Source organism: Gambusia affinis, linkage group LG18 (genome assembly GCF_019740435.1).
Source record: "Gambusia affinis linkage group LG18, SWU_Gaff_1.0, whole genome shotgun sequence".
Classification (NCBI taxonomy): Eukaryota; Metazoa; Chordata; class Actinopteri; order Cyprinodontiformes; family Poeciliidae; genus Gambusia; species Gambusia affinis.
This window is the reverse complement of record NC_057885.1, coordinates 2,153,707-2,168,052: the sequence shown is the minus strand read 5'-3', so window position 1 is coordinate 2,168,052 and position 14,346 is coordinate 2,153,707. Positions and strand designations below refer to the sequence as shown.

Sequence of the window (14,346 nt, the reverse complement as noted above, 5' to 3'; positions counted from 1 at the left end):
AGTTGCATTGCGGTAGCTCAGCAATGCAAGGTAAGGGTCAGATCCACTGTCACTTGACTTTTTTAACAGTCTCTTAATGATCTAGACACTCTTTTCAGCTTTCCCGTTCCCTTGTGGATGCAGTGGACTGGACGTGATGTGTTGAAACCCATAGTCCTGTGAAAACTTCCTGAATTCTCTGCAGTTGTACTGTGGTCCATTGTCACTAATAATAATAATGTCACTAATAAGGGAATTACTCATACTTTTCATATGAGTAATTACTCCAGCAGCTGAGAAAGCTGGGCTATTTCTGGATAGTTAGAGTGATAATCTATTATCACAAGATAGTCTTTACCATTCAGGTGGCATAAGTCAGTTCCCACTTTTTGCCAGGGTCCTGTGGGTACATCAGTGACCAGCATGGGCTCTTTGGTCTGTTTATAGTGATGTTCAAGGCACGTGGCACATGTGGATATCATATTATCAATGTCATTATTGATCCCCAGCTAGTACACTGCCTCTCTGGCTCTTCTCCTACATTTCTCAACCCCAAGGTGTCCCTCATGAATCCGGCACAGCGTGTCTTGTCTCATTGACTGTGGGATCACCATTCTATTGTGTCAGAGCACCAGGCCCTTTACCACACTCAGGTCAGCTCTGACTGGATAATATTGTGGACAGCTGCCCTTCTTCCAGCCATTTTTTAGGTTGTCCATCACTCTTTTCAGAGTAGCGTCTTTTCCTGTTTCCTGTATTATCTTTTGCAGCATGACATCAGACACTGGCAGACCTGACATCACTGTGTCCACATGTACTGTAACATCGGCAGCACTGGACGAAACTTTGGCATCAGTGTCCGGTAAGGAGGCCCTGGACAGTGTGTCAGCCACAACTATGTATTTTCCTGGGGTGTAGACGAGCTCAAAATCATAACTTTGCAACTTCATCATAAGCCGCTGGATTTGAGGAGACATCTCATTCAGATTTTTTAATTGAGATCAACGGTTTGTGATCTGTCTCCATAGTAAAGGTAGGTAGTCCATATACGTAACAGTGAAACTTTTCACACCCATAAACCAGCCCCAGAGTCTCTTTCTCTATCTGAGCATATCGTTGCTCAGTGTCCGTCATTGTTCTGGAGGTGTAGGCCACAGGTTGCCAGGTGTCACCAACTGATTGCAGTAATATGGCACCTAAGCCCTCCTTTGAGGCATCTGTTGAGATTTTTGTCTTTCTTGCAGGATTGAAGAAGGTAAGAACTGGCTCAGTAGATATCGTTTGCTTTAGCATTTTCCACTCTTTCTTATGTTTCTCTGTCCACTCAAACACAGTTTCCTTTTTAGCAATTCTCTCATGCATGTTGTTTTTGATGACAGATTTGGAATGAATTTGCTCAAAAAATGAATCATCCCTAGAGCTCTCAAAACACCTTTCTTATCTGAGGGGTGTGGCATCTCCTGGATGGCTTGCACTTTTGAGTACAGAGGCTCCACACCCTCTCCTGATATCTTGTCACCCAAGAAGACAACCTCCCTGACCCCAAACTGGCACTTCTCTTTATTGAGTTTCAGCCCACTCTCCTGGACCCTCTGTAAAAGCTTAGTAAGTCTTTCATCATGTTCCTGTCGTGTTTTTCTCCACACCACTAGGTCATCAATGTAGACTCTTGTGCCTACCAGACCCTCTGTTATTCGCTCGACTGCCTTTTGAAAAATCTTAGGTGCTGATTTAATGCCAAATGGCAGCCTGAGAAAACAATACCTTCCAAACGGGGTGTTAAAGGTGCATAGTTTGCTGCTCTCAGCATCTAACTTTATTTGCCAAAAACCATGTGAGGCATCGAAGTTTGCTAAAATACTTAGCGCCTGCCATCTCGCTGGTGATCTCCTCTCTCTTAGGAATCTGACAATGTTCTCTCTTAATATTTTCATTTAGATCTTTGGGGTCTAAGCAAACTCGTAACTTTCGATTTGGCTTTTTGACACAGGTGATTGAATTTACCCAGTCTGTGAGTTGTTCAACTTGCTCAATGATCCCCAGTAGTGTCATCCTGTCCAGCTCTTTTTTCAGACTGGCAGGCAGTGCAACGGGCACTCTCCTTGGGACATGCACAACAAGTTTAGCGTCACTCTTAAGTTCTATTTTGTATGTGAATGTGCCCTGTCTTTTGAAGATGCCTGGGAAGCTATCTACAATGTTATACATCCCTGCACCTTGTTCAGTCACATCTACACTGTCTCTATTGAGCTGATATATTCTCCTGACCAAACCCAAATCCTCACAGGCTTTGTCTCCCAGGAGTGACTGTCCCTTAGGAACGACCACAAACATTATATTGTGCACATTACCCTTTATATTCACTTTAAGTCTGCACACGCCCTCTGTTTCTATGCTTTGCTGGTTGTATGTCCTGAGTGCAACAGTATTTTTTCTTATCTTATGTTTCTCCTTAAGCTCTCTAAGATCATTAACATTTATAATATTCGGACATTCTGGCAAAATGATGTAAACCTCTGCATTTTGAGCATGCTTTTCCAAAAGCTGGACATTGCCTCGGTTTATGATCACTTCCACATCTTTTGCAGCTGAACATGCCATCATTCTTGTTCCCATTCTTGAAATTAGCTGTGCGCTTCTCTCTGATGGAGACCGCATCCACTGCCTCGCATAGCTGACTGGCAGCTGCCGCGCCTTGCTCTCTTTCGGCGAATGTCTTCACATGTTCTCCTGCCATCTCACTGGCTTGACACATTTTAACTGCTGTGTCCAGTGTGAGATCACTTTCCCTCAAAAGTTTTTCTCTTGTCTTTACGTCCTTAGTGCCAAACACTATCTGATCGCGAATCAGCGAGTCCCTCAGTACATCAAAGTTACATGATGCAGCTTTTATTTTTAATACCGTCAGGTAGCTATCAAACGACTCATCTTGTTGCTGCACTCGGGATCGAAACACGTACCGTTCAAATGTTTCGGGTTTTTTCGACAGGCAGTGTCCATCAAACTTCTGCAGGACCACATCCAAGTTGTTTTCCTCCTCGGTTTCAAACGTGAAAGTGTTGTAAACTTCCAGCGCTTCCGGGCCGGCAATTGTGAGCAGCATGGCGATCTTCCTTTCATCCGGCTTGGAGTCCAGTCCCACTGCAGACACGTAGAGCTGGAACCATTGCTTGAATGCTCTCCAGTTAGCATCAACGTTCCCTGTTAGCTTTAACTGCATGGGCGGCTTCATTGCATCCATAGTCACATAGTGTTCCTAACTGCTGTCTATGAAAACAACAAACCTACAACTCCTGGTACCATGTAATGTTTGTACTGCAGTACATAAAGAAAGCCAAGTCTTTTAAAATTATCTAGTTTATTAACTAACAGCATCAGACATTGTAACTCTGGTTTACCCGCTCCCGTCTCTGACTTCTTCGTGTGTGTGTCCTTGGTTTTATCTTGTTGCATGACGACCTACTGGTGCTGCATATCATTACATAGAACATAACGGTCTGAGAGCGAATGGAGATGTTTGCATGTTGCGACGGAAAATTACCTTGGGGCTGAAGCACGTCAAAGTGCATCAACACGATAAATCTAATAACAAATACTTGATAGAGTTTGGCTACATGGAGGCTCACTGCACGAAAAAAAATGACATCCGGAGGCCAGATAGCAGGTAAAGCAGCGCACAACAATCAACACTTACCCAGATTAGCATCACGGTCAGAAAGCTAAACAAATAACCCAAAAAATTATTCAAGCCTTCGAGCTGGTGATGTAAGACGCTGCAATCTGCTCTCGCTCTTGGACTGCCACTATATTACTACTAGTAGTAATATTTCACAGACGCAGTGCCGCTCAACCTCCACCAGACAGTGAACTCTCTCACACCTAACGTCTGTTTAAAGCTGCAGCATGTAACTTTTAAAAACAGGTTTTAGCAGGGGCACAACTCCATATTTATGAGGTGGATGCGAATATCTGACCGGCCCCCCACCCCCACACTCCCAAGACATAACCTTGTACAACCGCCTGTGGGTTGCAGGTCTGAGGCTTTTTGTTAGCATGTTTTCTATCATTCTTATAGCTTGATAAGATGCATTATCCAAACTGGCAATCCACATTAATAAAATGGTGAAATAATATTGACCACAAAACACTATTTATAAAAGATATCAACATTTTTCCTACACAATACTAATAAACGTTATTAATGTTCTCTTCACAATATTTTTTTATTTACTATTAATCTATTTGTACGATTTGTTCTTTAAATTGAGGAAATGACTGAGGGATGAAGAGACTGATTTCTGGTTCTTTTGGTTCTGACGGGTCTGCGGTTCCTCTCCTGATCCATTCTGTCTGATATCAAACCGACTGGGTGCCACTGAATATCGCCAACACATTTATTTTAATGCCCCTATTAAACTTCACTGTGATTGTTTAGACTGGCGGTTTTCAAAGTGTGAGGCGCGCCTCCCCTGGGGGGCGCCAGAGCACTTTAGGGGAGGCGCGGTGCGAGGGAAAAAATAAACCGCAAAAGCTATCTGCTTGCTGTCTGATCGTGTGCATAAAAGACGTTTCTCTCACATCAGTAACTATGTGTACTTAGGAAAAAGTTGGTACTGTGGGGTGCGCGTGTGGAGCGGGGATCAGTGGAAATGTTTCCCACCTTAGAGGATGTTTTGGCCAGTGATGTCAGTAGCGTTACTGACGTCGGACCACTTTTTTCTGTAACGAGTAATCTAACGCGTTGCTATTTCAAATCCAGTAGTCAGACTACAGTTACTTATCAAAATCATTTTAGTGTTACTGTGCGTTACTATCTTCTTTTGTTATTTAATCGTATTTCCTCTACTCGTCTTGTCGAGTGACCGACGTCTCTATGCGACAGAAATGTAAACAATGGAGGGAGATGCGCATTTTGTTGGTGGAAAAACTGGAACTATTTTCAGTTTCTGTCGACAAGTCCGATTATTATAAGCGGCTTTGGGCTTCATTTTTTTAAAGTCGCTTGAAAATTTAACGAGTTGCTGGTTGCGCCTTGGCTGCACAGTGGCGCAGTTGGTAGAGCTGTTGCCTTGCAGCAAGAAGGTCCTGGGTTCGATTCCCGGCCCGGGGTCTTTCTGCATGGAGTTTGCATGTTCTCCCTGTGCATGCGTGGGTTCTCTCCGGGTTCTCCGGCTTCCTCCCAAAGTCCAAAAAAACCATGACTGTCAGGTTAATTGGGCTCTCTAAATTCTCCCTAGGTGTGAGTGTGTGTGCGCATGATTGTTTGTCTTGTATGTCTTTGTGTTGCCCTGCGACAGACTGGCGACCTGTCCAGGGTGTACCCCGCCTCTCGCCCGGAACGCAGCTGGAGATAGGCACCAGCAACCCTCCCGACCCCATTAGGGAAGAAGGGTGTAAGAAAATGGATGGATGGATGGTTGTGCCTTTTTGGGCTCGTTTTTGAACGTGAAGTTACTCATTTGGGGTTGGAAATAAACAGAGTCTCACAATAAATCCCAGAATTTGTCTGTCATTAAGGTAGTTTTACTCAGTCTCTCCTTGTCCATCATTTCCCGGATGATCCGTCTCGCTGTGTCTTTGTTAATGTCAAGTTAATGTATTACCTCTGAAAGACGTCGCGCTCCAGAAAACTGCAAACATCGAAACCAATATGAACAGCGCAATAAACGTGAAAATAGCCACGAATAAACGTGTCCGTAGTTGGCAATAGTTATAATGGCAAGTTAGCACCGTTATAATTATTAATATTACGGTAAGTGTCACAAATCTGTGCAACCATCTGAGCTGTGGAGCTGCAGGAGGAGCTCTATGCGCTGCGCTGACACCAAACGCAGGGCCCTAACGCAGAATCTGGAGGCTGGGGGGAGGGGAGGCGCAGCAGGCATTGTGCTCCTTGGAGGGGGGCTCACCCTTTCATACTTTGAAAACCCCTGGTTTAGACTATGTCTTCCCACTACCGTCTGTATTTTTGACACAGGTTTTATTTCTAAGGACGATGTAGTATCGGGTGGACATTTTAAAAAGACACTGGACAATAGCAGCTCACTGCGGCTGCGTAGTGTCCGTCTCTAGGTAACCATGACAACAGTGTCAGTTCGTGGGGTACTATTTAGGTCCCGCAAAGATAATTTAGCTGACCCTAATATTTCCCGTGTTTTGTTTTGGTCATTATTATTACACTTATTGTTGAGATGTATGTTGTAGGTGAGTCTATCAGACATTTATAGCAATACGGAATAAATCGCGTCCCATATTAGTTCAGCACAGGCGGAGACAACAACAACCACGTCATTTTAAGCTAGCTTAAGCTAACCTGAATATTTACAACTCTCTTGTTGATACACTGACATTACTTACCTACTGTCTTTCAACCACTTTGGAAAGCTTTTCTTCATCTCTCCAACATCTTTATCATTCCCCCTCTTCCGTTTTGTGCCCCAGAGTTTTTTCTGCGCCCTATCTTTAGCTCCCTGTTGTCAAGGCATTAAAAAACGCGCCTCAGCGCGTTCTCGAAGGGCCGCTGCCCAAGTTACCTAAATGGGAGGGGAGAGCGGCTGGCAGGTGGGGAGGGGCGCCTAATCAGTGCTGTTCCTCTATTATTGATAATTTCTTACACTAACAGCTGTTAAGTACTTAAAATGCTGACAAGGGAAAAAAAAATCCCCCTCATCGTTTTTTTGCGCCCCCTCTAGTGCAGCGCCCCTATGCGTTGCATACACTGCATAGCCACCTTTTGCCACTGGGTTTTAGATATCTATTAAAATATGTATATTATGTCTAAATTAGGTGAATTTATTGGCATATCATTTTTCCAATTTGCCAGATAATCTAGTGTCATTTATACCTAAAGCAAAAAATTTCTATTCTAGGCAATCGGCAGTGATCGGTGGTCGGCAGAGATCGGCTTCATGGATAATCGGTATAGGAATCGGCAACAAAAAACCTGATCGGAGCATCCCTAATTATTACACAAGCAGTACATTATGGGATATTTAGAGTCTTCTTGCCTAGGCAAGGAGTAAACAATGCATTTTTTGATTACAGACTCACAAATGGTAAAATGGTAAAAATTACTCACAAACACCACATCCCTCCTTACGGGATATATCATCAGGAGGATATATTGACAAAGTGCTCTTTGCAAGAAGCTTTTCAGTCTTATCTAAAGAAATGTGGCTTTTCAAAATCTTGGCACAGCTTTAGATTGATAAGGAAGCACTTGAATCTAGTGGTTATTAATAGTCAAAATGGCAGGTGATCATGTTCATCTAAGCTTAACAAAGGCCGCTGTTGCTGAACTCGGATGGGCTGGTTGCATCCTTCCTGTATGTGTGGCATTTCTCTCTCCTGTGATCCACCTGGAAGCTAAAACTGGGAGGTTTCTGTGAAGGAAATTGCATCTGTCTTATCGACAGTGAAGCCTCCATTGACGTAGGATTTTTTCTCACATTCCTCGTCATCTAGAGTTGTTTCCAGGGCGAACGGATTAGCAACATCAACGTCTGAAATCAGATCCATCCTCTCCAACTCCCTCTTGGATAGTTTCTGAACTATCCCGGCTCCATAAGCATCGCCCAGAACATTGATCATTGTACGGAAGCGGTCCCTGAAACACACAAGATTCAGTTAGTCTCCAGGTATTTTTGGTTTTACATGCTTGCTTATGAATGCTCTCTTTTTCCTCAATAAAGTGATTTCAAACAAGAAACTTAGCCTACAGGAACAAAATAAAATATGGACTGTACAGAATGCGATATAAATATAAAATCTAAGGGCATAATAGAATATATAAATGATAATAACAAAATTAAATTGATTCTTGAGGGTTGTAGTCTTTCAGGGAAAATCTGACTGAAAGTTAGCATATTAGCACTATACTTCCACTAATCACTATGTTGGTGTAATGCTTTTGTGTTAGAACTATTTTAATTTTAATATTTATGATTAGTGTTTTAGGGTTAGCACAATTAATCTTTTAGTTGGTGGTGCCCAAAACAGCATTCAGTTCTTCAACTCTGCAGAAACCTGGAAATAAAACTTCAATTTGATTCAGGTGTGTTCATGAAGGAAGCCAGCTCTAAGGACTCATAAGCATTAAGGAGAAGTAGTTGGAATGTCCTATGTATTTGGACTACTCTGTCTTGTGAACTTTGAGTATGAAATGTGTTGCTGCTAATTTTGGTTAGAATTCTCTTTCACAAGTGATCAGCATTCACAACAGGGCAAACGTAGTTATGAACATGGACACATGGCAACAGTTATCAGGTTGTGGCCTGTACTGTCACTAACTTGCTGTGACTTATATGTTCTATCATAGATGAATGAGTCTCTCAAACACATTACAGTAGTTTACAATCGTCCTCCCTGGTTACACAAGACCCATTAGGTTTACAGTTCTGCTGTGAGCCTTCACTTCTTTCAATTGCAGTTTGTTTTTGTGCAGTGGACTCGTGTCCAGTTAGGGTCCTTTAAAAGGCCGAAACATCAAACACAACTTTCTCAAGATGTTAAAATATTACATAGAATTGTGCATTCTAGAACTTTATTTGTGCTTGTATCTGTTCATAATCTGTCCTAGCTATTTATGGGCTGATTTCATACACCAGTCTGATGCAAATCCCAAAGAATGCCTTGTTGTAGGCTTTGTAGGCTTAACAGAACAAAGAAAGTGAAAATAAATTGAGTTGATGTAATAATATGGGATGACAACAAAAAAAACTTACAGAAGCCAGTCCACAGCAACTATCAATGTAACATCACTGGCAGGTAGTCCGACAGCCGTTAAGACTATCACCATGGTGACAAGCCCAGCATTGGGGACTCCTGCTGCTCCAATACTGGCAACTGTTGCTGTTATGCTAAAAGAAGAGAAATAAAGCAGATCTACTGCTAACACCTGAAAACACAGTGATAGCTCGTCATCAGGGGTGTACCTATAAATGAGCTCCAATTTTCTTAGTTTTGGGAGATTGTAATCAGTCGATATATGTGAAGCCAACCTTTTTCACACATCTCGTCTGCCTCCACAAAGGACTGAAAATCACCCACCGTCCCATTCTGCTCTGCTGTGAGAAAGGCTGACTAACAGACCTGCCCACAAGTTAACAGTAGTCGCCCGACTGTGACGAAGTTAGTGATCGATGGTCGACCAGAAAACTGCAATCAGTGCACCTCTACTTATCTGTTTCCAAGCCAATATTCAAGCTCTAAACTTCTTTGGCTGAAATTATTTCTAAAGTTGTTTTCACTTGACATTTTTTCTCACATTTATACTTTTCACCTATACTAAAAATAAACCAACCTGATAGTGACAATCTGGCCCACATCCAGAGGGTAGTCATTAAGCTGGGCGATGAAGATGGCAGCCACTGCCTCATAGAGTGCTGTGCCGTCCATGTTAATGGTGGCACCCACCGGGAGCACGAAGCGAGTTATCCTCTTGTCGATGCGGTTGTTCTCCTCAGCACAGCGGAAGGTGACAGGTAGGGTAGCAGAGCTGAAACACATTGTGAGTAATTGGTTTCCCTTATAGATGGGCAGATAGGATTTTGATAAGTGAAAAGCAAAAGAAAAAAGGTTTACTGACCTGGAAGAAATCATAAGGGCTGTTACCAAGGCCTGAGCCATTCCTACGGTGAATGTGTAGGGATTCTTCCTCACAATGATGAAGAAAATGAGAGGCAGACAGATGGTGGCATGGATAGCTAATCTGTAGAACAAAGCAGATGGATGTCTTAAGTTATCCCTCATCTTATTTACATTAAGTCGATGCAGTCTTACTTCCTCTTGATGTTTTAGAATGGAATTATTAATATAACTCTAGGTTCCTGAGGCCTTTCAAAGGTTCCCAAAAATATCTTTGCTGTAATTTCTTCTAGGTTTAATAATCCTTCACCACTTTTTAGTTAGCAATATATTTTTAGAATACATAAATATTCAGAAAGGATCCATGTCAGGTCTCTCTGGTTACTCTGGCTTCCTATCACTAGTCAAAACATGACTGCTTGTAATGGTGCACTAGGTGTGAGTGCACCATTCACACCTGCTTTGCACTGGTGGGAGCTTGAGTTCTACTGGGTCCGTGGATGCTTGGGAAGAGGTATCTAGTAGTTAGCAAAAGGGGGTATGCGCGCATCTTGTTTGGGAAGATGCTTCAGCAATCAGGGGTAAGTTCTAACGTTCTTGTTTTGTCGTACTGTTTTTCACATGTTATTTGGTCTTTAAGTGCTATCAATGGGTCATCCTTTACACAGATTGATGGATGTCACAATCTAATTGTGATAATTTACTAAAGAGTCAGGTTTTCAAGTTTTGTAGCTGGAATTGTAAGGGTTTAAATCAACCCATTAAAAGGAGTAAAGTGCTCCATCACTTACAGCATTTGGGTGCTCAAATTGTGTTTTTACAAGAAACCCACTTGAAAATTTCAGATCATTCTAGACTTCAGAAGGGCTGGGTTGGCCAAATGTATCATTCAACTTTTCAAGAAAAATCTCGAGGTGCTGCTATTTTAATTCACAAATCAGTACCATTTGTGTCTTCTAACATTATTACTGATCCTAATGGTAGATACATTATTGTTTGTGGGAGCATCTTTAATACAAAATTAGTTTTGGCTAATGTGTATGCACCGAATTGGGACGATTATAATTTTTTTAATTCCTTTTTCACCAAAATTCCAGATTTATCTTCACATTTTCTTATCTTGGCTGGCGATTTGAACTGTTGGCTGGGCCCTTTGGATCGGTCATCAAATAATGTTAACAGACAATCATATTCTTCCAAAGTTGTTAATAATTTTCTTAAAGAATTCTTAGTTATTGATGCCTGGCGCTTTCTTAACCCTACTCGTAAAGAATATACATTTTTCTCCCCAGTTCACCATACATACACTCGTATTGATTACATTCTTTTGGACAGCCGACTGATACCGCATATCCGGTCTTGTTCTCACAATGCCATTGTAATTTCAGATCATGCTCCTGTGACATTGGACCTGGTGTTGGGAGGTGGTTCTCCTTCTGTTGTTCCTTGGCGCTTGATCACACGTCTGTTGTCTGATGATGAGTTTGTTGCCTTTGTTACTTCAAAAATAGACTTCTTCATTGCCACAAATGATACTCCAGGTACATCACCCTCTCTCTTGTGGGAGACTTTTAAGGCTTTTATACGAGGACAGATTATATCCTACAGTAGATTATATCCTACAGTAGTTTCGAAACTAAACAGAGAAAGGCAAAGTTGTCAGAACTTACAACTCGAATTCTGCAGTTGGATGAACTATACGTAACGCGTCAGCAACACATTTTATCCCACAGATCCAAACTCACAATGGCATTTCTTCAGATTCACAAATAATTAATAACCAGTTCCAAGAATTTTATTCGTCATTATACGTGTCTGAATGTCCATTCGATATTTTGTCTCTGGACTTTTTCTGTGATAACCTTGTTTTTCCAGTACTAGACCGAACTTATAGTCTTAAAATGGAAGAGCCCTTGGCTGTAGAAGAAGTTCTACGTGCTCTTAATATTATGCAAAGTTCAAAATGCCCAGGACAGGATGGATTTCCTGTCGAATTTTATAAAAAGTTCAGTCTTAAATTGGCTCCCCTCCTGCTGAACATGTTTAGGCACTCATTTGAAACTGGAACTCTCCCACCATCCTTGTTACAGGCTTTTATTTCTTTGAGCCTGAAGAAGGATAAAGATCCTTTATCTTGTGGCTCCTATCGCCCAATCTCTCTTTTAAATGTAGACTATAAAATTCTCGCCAAATTTTAGCCCTCCGTTTAGAAACTGTCTTGCCTTCTATGATCAGTCCTGACCAGACTGGATTTATTAAGGGGAGATATGCCTTCTCCAATGTTAGACGGTTATTTAATGTGCTGTATAACCCCACAGATTCTTGTGAAGCTGAATTTGTGATTAGTCTGGATGCGGAGAAGGCGTTTGACAGAGTGGAGTGGGGTTACCTTTTTTATGTACTTCAACGTTTTGGATTTGGTAATAAGTTTGTTTCATGGATAAAGCTCTTATACACTTCCCCACTTGCCTCTGTCAAAACAAATTCCATTTACTCTAAATACTTTCCTCTTTTCAGAGGCACTAGACAGGGTTTTCCCATGTCCCCATTACTTTTTGCAATAGCTATAGAGCCATTGGCCATCTCACTTAGATCCAATATACATTTAAGTGGGGTCACAAGATCAGGCATTGAACAACGGCTTTCCTTGTACACCGACGACTTGCTTCTCTATATTTCTAAACCAGCCTCTTCAGTCCCTATTGTACTTTCAACTCTTGATCAATTTAGCCGCGTCTCTGGCTATAAACTAAACCTTGGCAAAAGTGAAATTTTTCCATTGAATTCGGTGGCTCGAAAATATTCACTTGCTTCTCTCCCATTTAGGGTTGCCCTTGATGGTTTTACATATTTAGGGGTTAAGGTCAAATGTAAATTTTGCAAACTTTTTAAATTTAACTTTGAGCCATTGGTGGACAAGGTCAAACAAGACCTAGATAGATGGTCTTTGCTTCATTTATCTGTTGCTGGGAGAATTAATACGATTAAAATGAACGTGCTTCCCAAGTTTTCTTTTCTCTTTCAGTGTGTCCCTGTTTTTATCCCCGTTTCTTTCTTTAGCAAACTGGACCAAATCATCACTAGATTTATTTGGGATCATAAACCCTCTAGAATTCGTAAATCATATCTTAGGAGACCAAAAAGTGTGGGTGGAATGGCATGGCCGGACTTTATGTTTTATTATTGGGCATCCAATATTAAAATTCTTAATTATTGGTTAAAGGCAAATGATTTTAACAGTGCCCCGGCTTGGTTGGATTTGGAAACCTCATCCTGTATACGATCGTCTTTGTCTGCTTTAGTTTATGCTCCCAAATTGCTATCAGGTGCTGAAATTCCGAACAACAAAATGGTGAGGGTGACTCTGAAAATTTGGTTTCAGTTCCGCCGCTATTTTAAATTTAACTTTTTTTCTTTACAATCTCCTTTCTTCAAGAACCCTTTATTCTGGCCCTCTATGATCGATAGTGCTTTCTCTGTTTGGTTCTCTCATGGTATCAAAAGCTTTGGTGACCTCTATGAGGAGAGTACATTCGTCTCCTTTGATCAGCTTTCTGCAAAATTTGACCTCCCAAAGAGCCACTTTTTTCGTTACCTACAGGTCCGAAGTTATGTTAAGGAAAAAATTCTCTCTTTCCCTCTAAACCTCCTGTTAATGATTTGGGTAAACTTTTGTCACCTCCCCCACCGAAAAAGGGTCCTATTTCATGTTTGTATGAGAGATTGTGCTGTTTTCGTGAGTCCCCAATTCTCTCAATCAAAGCGGCATGGGAAGAGGACTTGGGTTTTCTGTTTCTAGATGACTTGTGGGATAGAATTTTTTACCGTGTACATGGTTCGTCACTGTGTGCCAGACATGGACTAATTCAGTGTAGGGTCCTGCATCGCACTCACTGGACTAAGGCCAGGCTTTCTAAAATATACCCAAACGTTAGTCCGGACTGCGATCGTTGCCATCAAACACCTGCCTCACTGATCCATATGTTTTGGTCATGCCCATCACTAAAGCAATATTGGACAAACATTTTTGCAGCCTTGTCTGAAGTAGCTCATATGTCCATCCAGCCTGATCCCCTAACTGCATTGTTTGGTGTACTTTCTGAGACGGTTTCTTTGTCAAGACTTAAGGCTGATCTGGTTTCATTTCTCACTTTGTTGGCAAGGCGTAGAATATTGCTGTGCTGGAAATCAGCTTTACCTCCCTCATTTGAAATCTGGATCAAAGATGCTTTACACTTTAGTAAACTTGATAAGATTAAATTTACCCTACGAGGTTCCACAACTAAATTTTTAAAGATTTGACAACCGTTTTTTGATTTTAGTCAGACATTGCCGTCCCGTATGGTGTCCAACTAAATTTTGCTTTTGCCTGACCTTTCTATTTACATTATCATATTATTTATCAAATTATTTATTCTGTCATTAATACCCATTGATGCACCTTTTTCTTAAATCCTCCCCCCCCCCTCCCTTTTTTTTTTTTCTCTCACTATTAATCTTATTCCTCTGGATTTTATTTGGAAAGGCTTATCCATGTGTACTGTACGACTTCTGTTCGGTTCTGTTATAGAAAAAAGTCTACATATCTTGTTCATATATTTTTGCACATTTTGTATTTTGACGTTAAAACCTAATAAAAAAATTTAAAAAAATTCAAAAATTCTCCAATTTTTCTAGAAATATTTTTGAGCTAGGATGAGGTGGTTTTTCAGCCGTATAGCCTATATCAAAATAGCTATATTTCGCAAAACTAAAATGGGGACACTTTTTTGGCATCATAAA

General features: G+C 41.3%; 1 protein-coding gene across 1 annotated transcript in view; it reads right to left on the bottom strand.

The window, feature by feature from the left end:
• Window positions 1-7,084: 7,084 nt before the first annotated feature.
• slc1a1 (solute carrier family 1 member 1) overlaps window positions 7,085-14,346 on the bottom strand; it is a 30,357-nt gene continuing 23,095 nt past the window's right edge. Inside the window, exons 8-11 of the mRNA XM_044098202.1 lie at window positions 9,566-9,688; window positions 9,281-9,475; window positions 8,703-8,837; window positions 7,085-7,585 (exon numbers count right to left, since the gene is read on the bottom strand). Of these exons, the coding sequence (XP_043954137.1) occupies window positions 7,345-7,585; window positions 8,703-8,837; window positions 9,281-9,475; window positions 9,566-9,688 (694 nt within the window). The 3' untranslated portion in view covers window positions 7,085-7,344. The remainder of the gene's footprint in view (window positions 7,586-8,702; window positions 8,838-9,280; window positions 9,476-9,565; window positions 9,689-14,346) is intronic.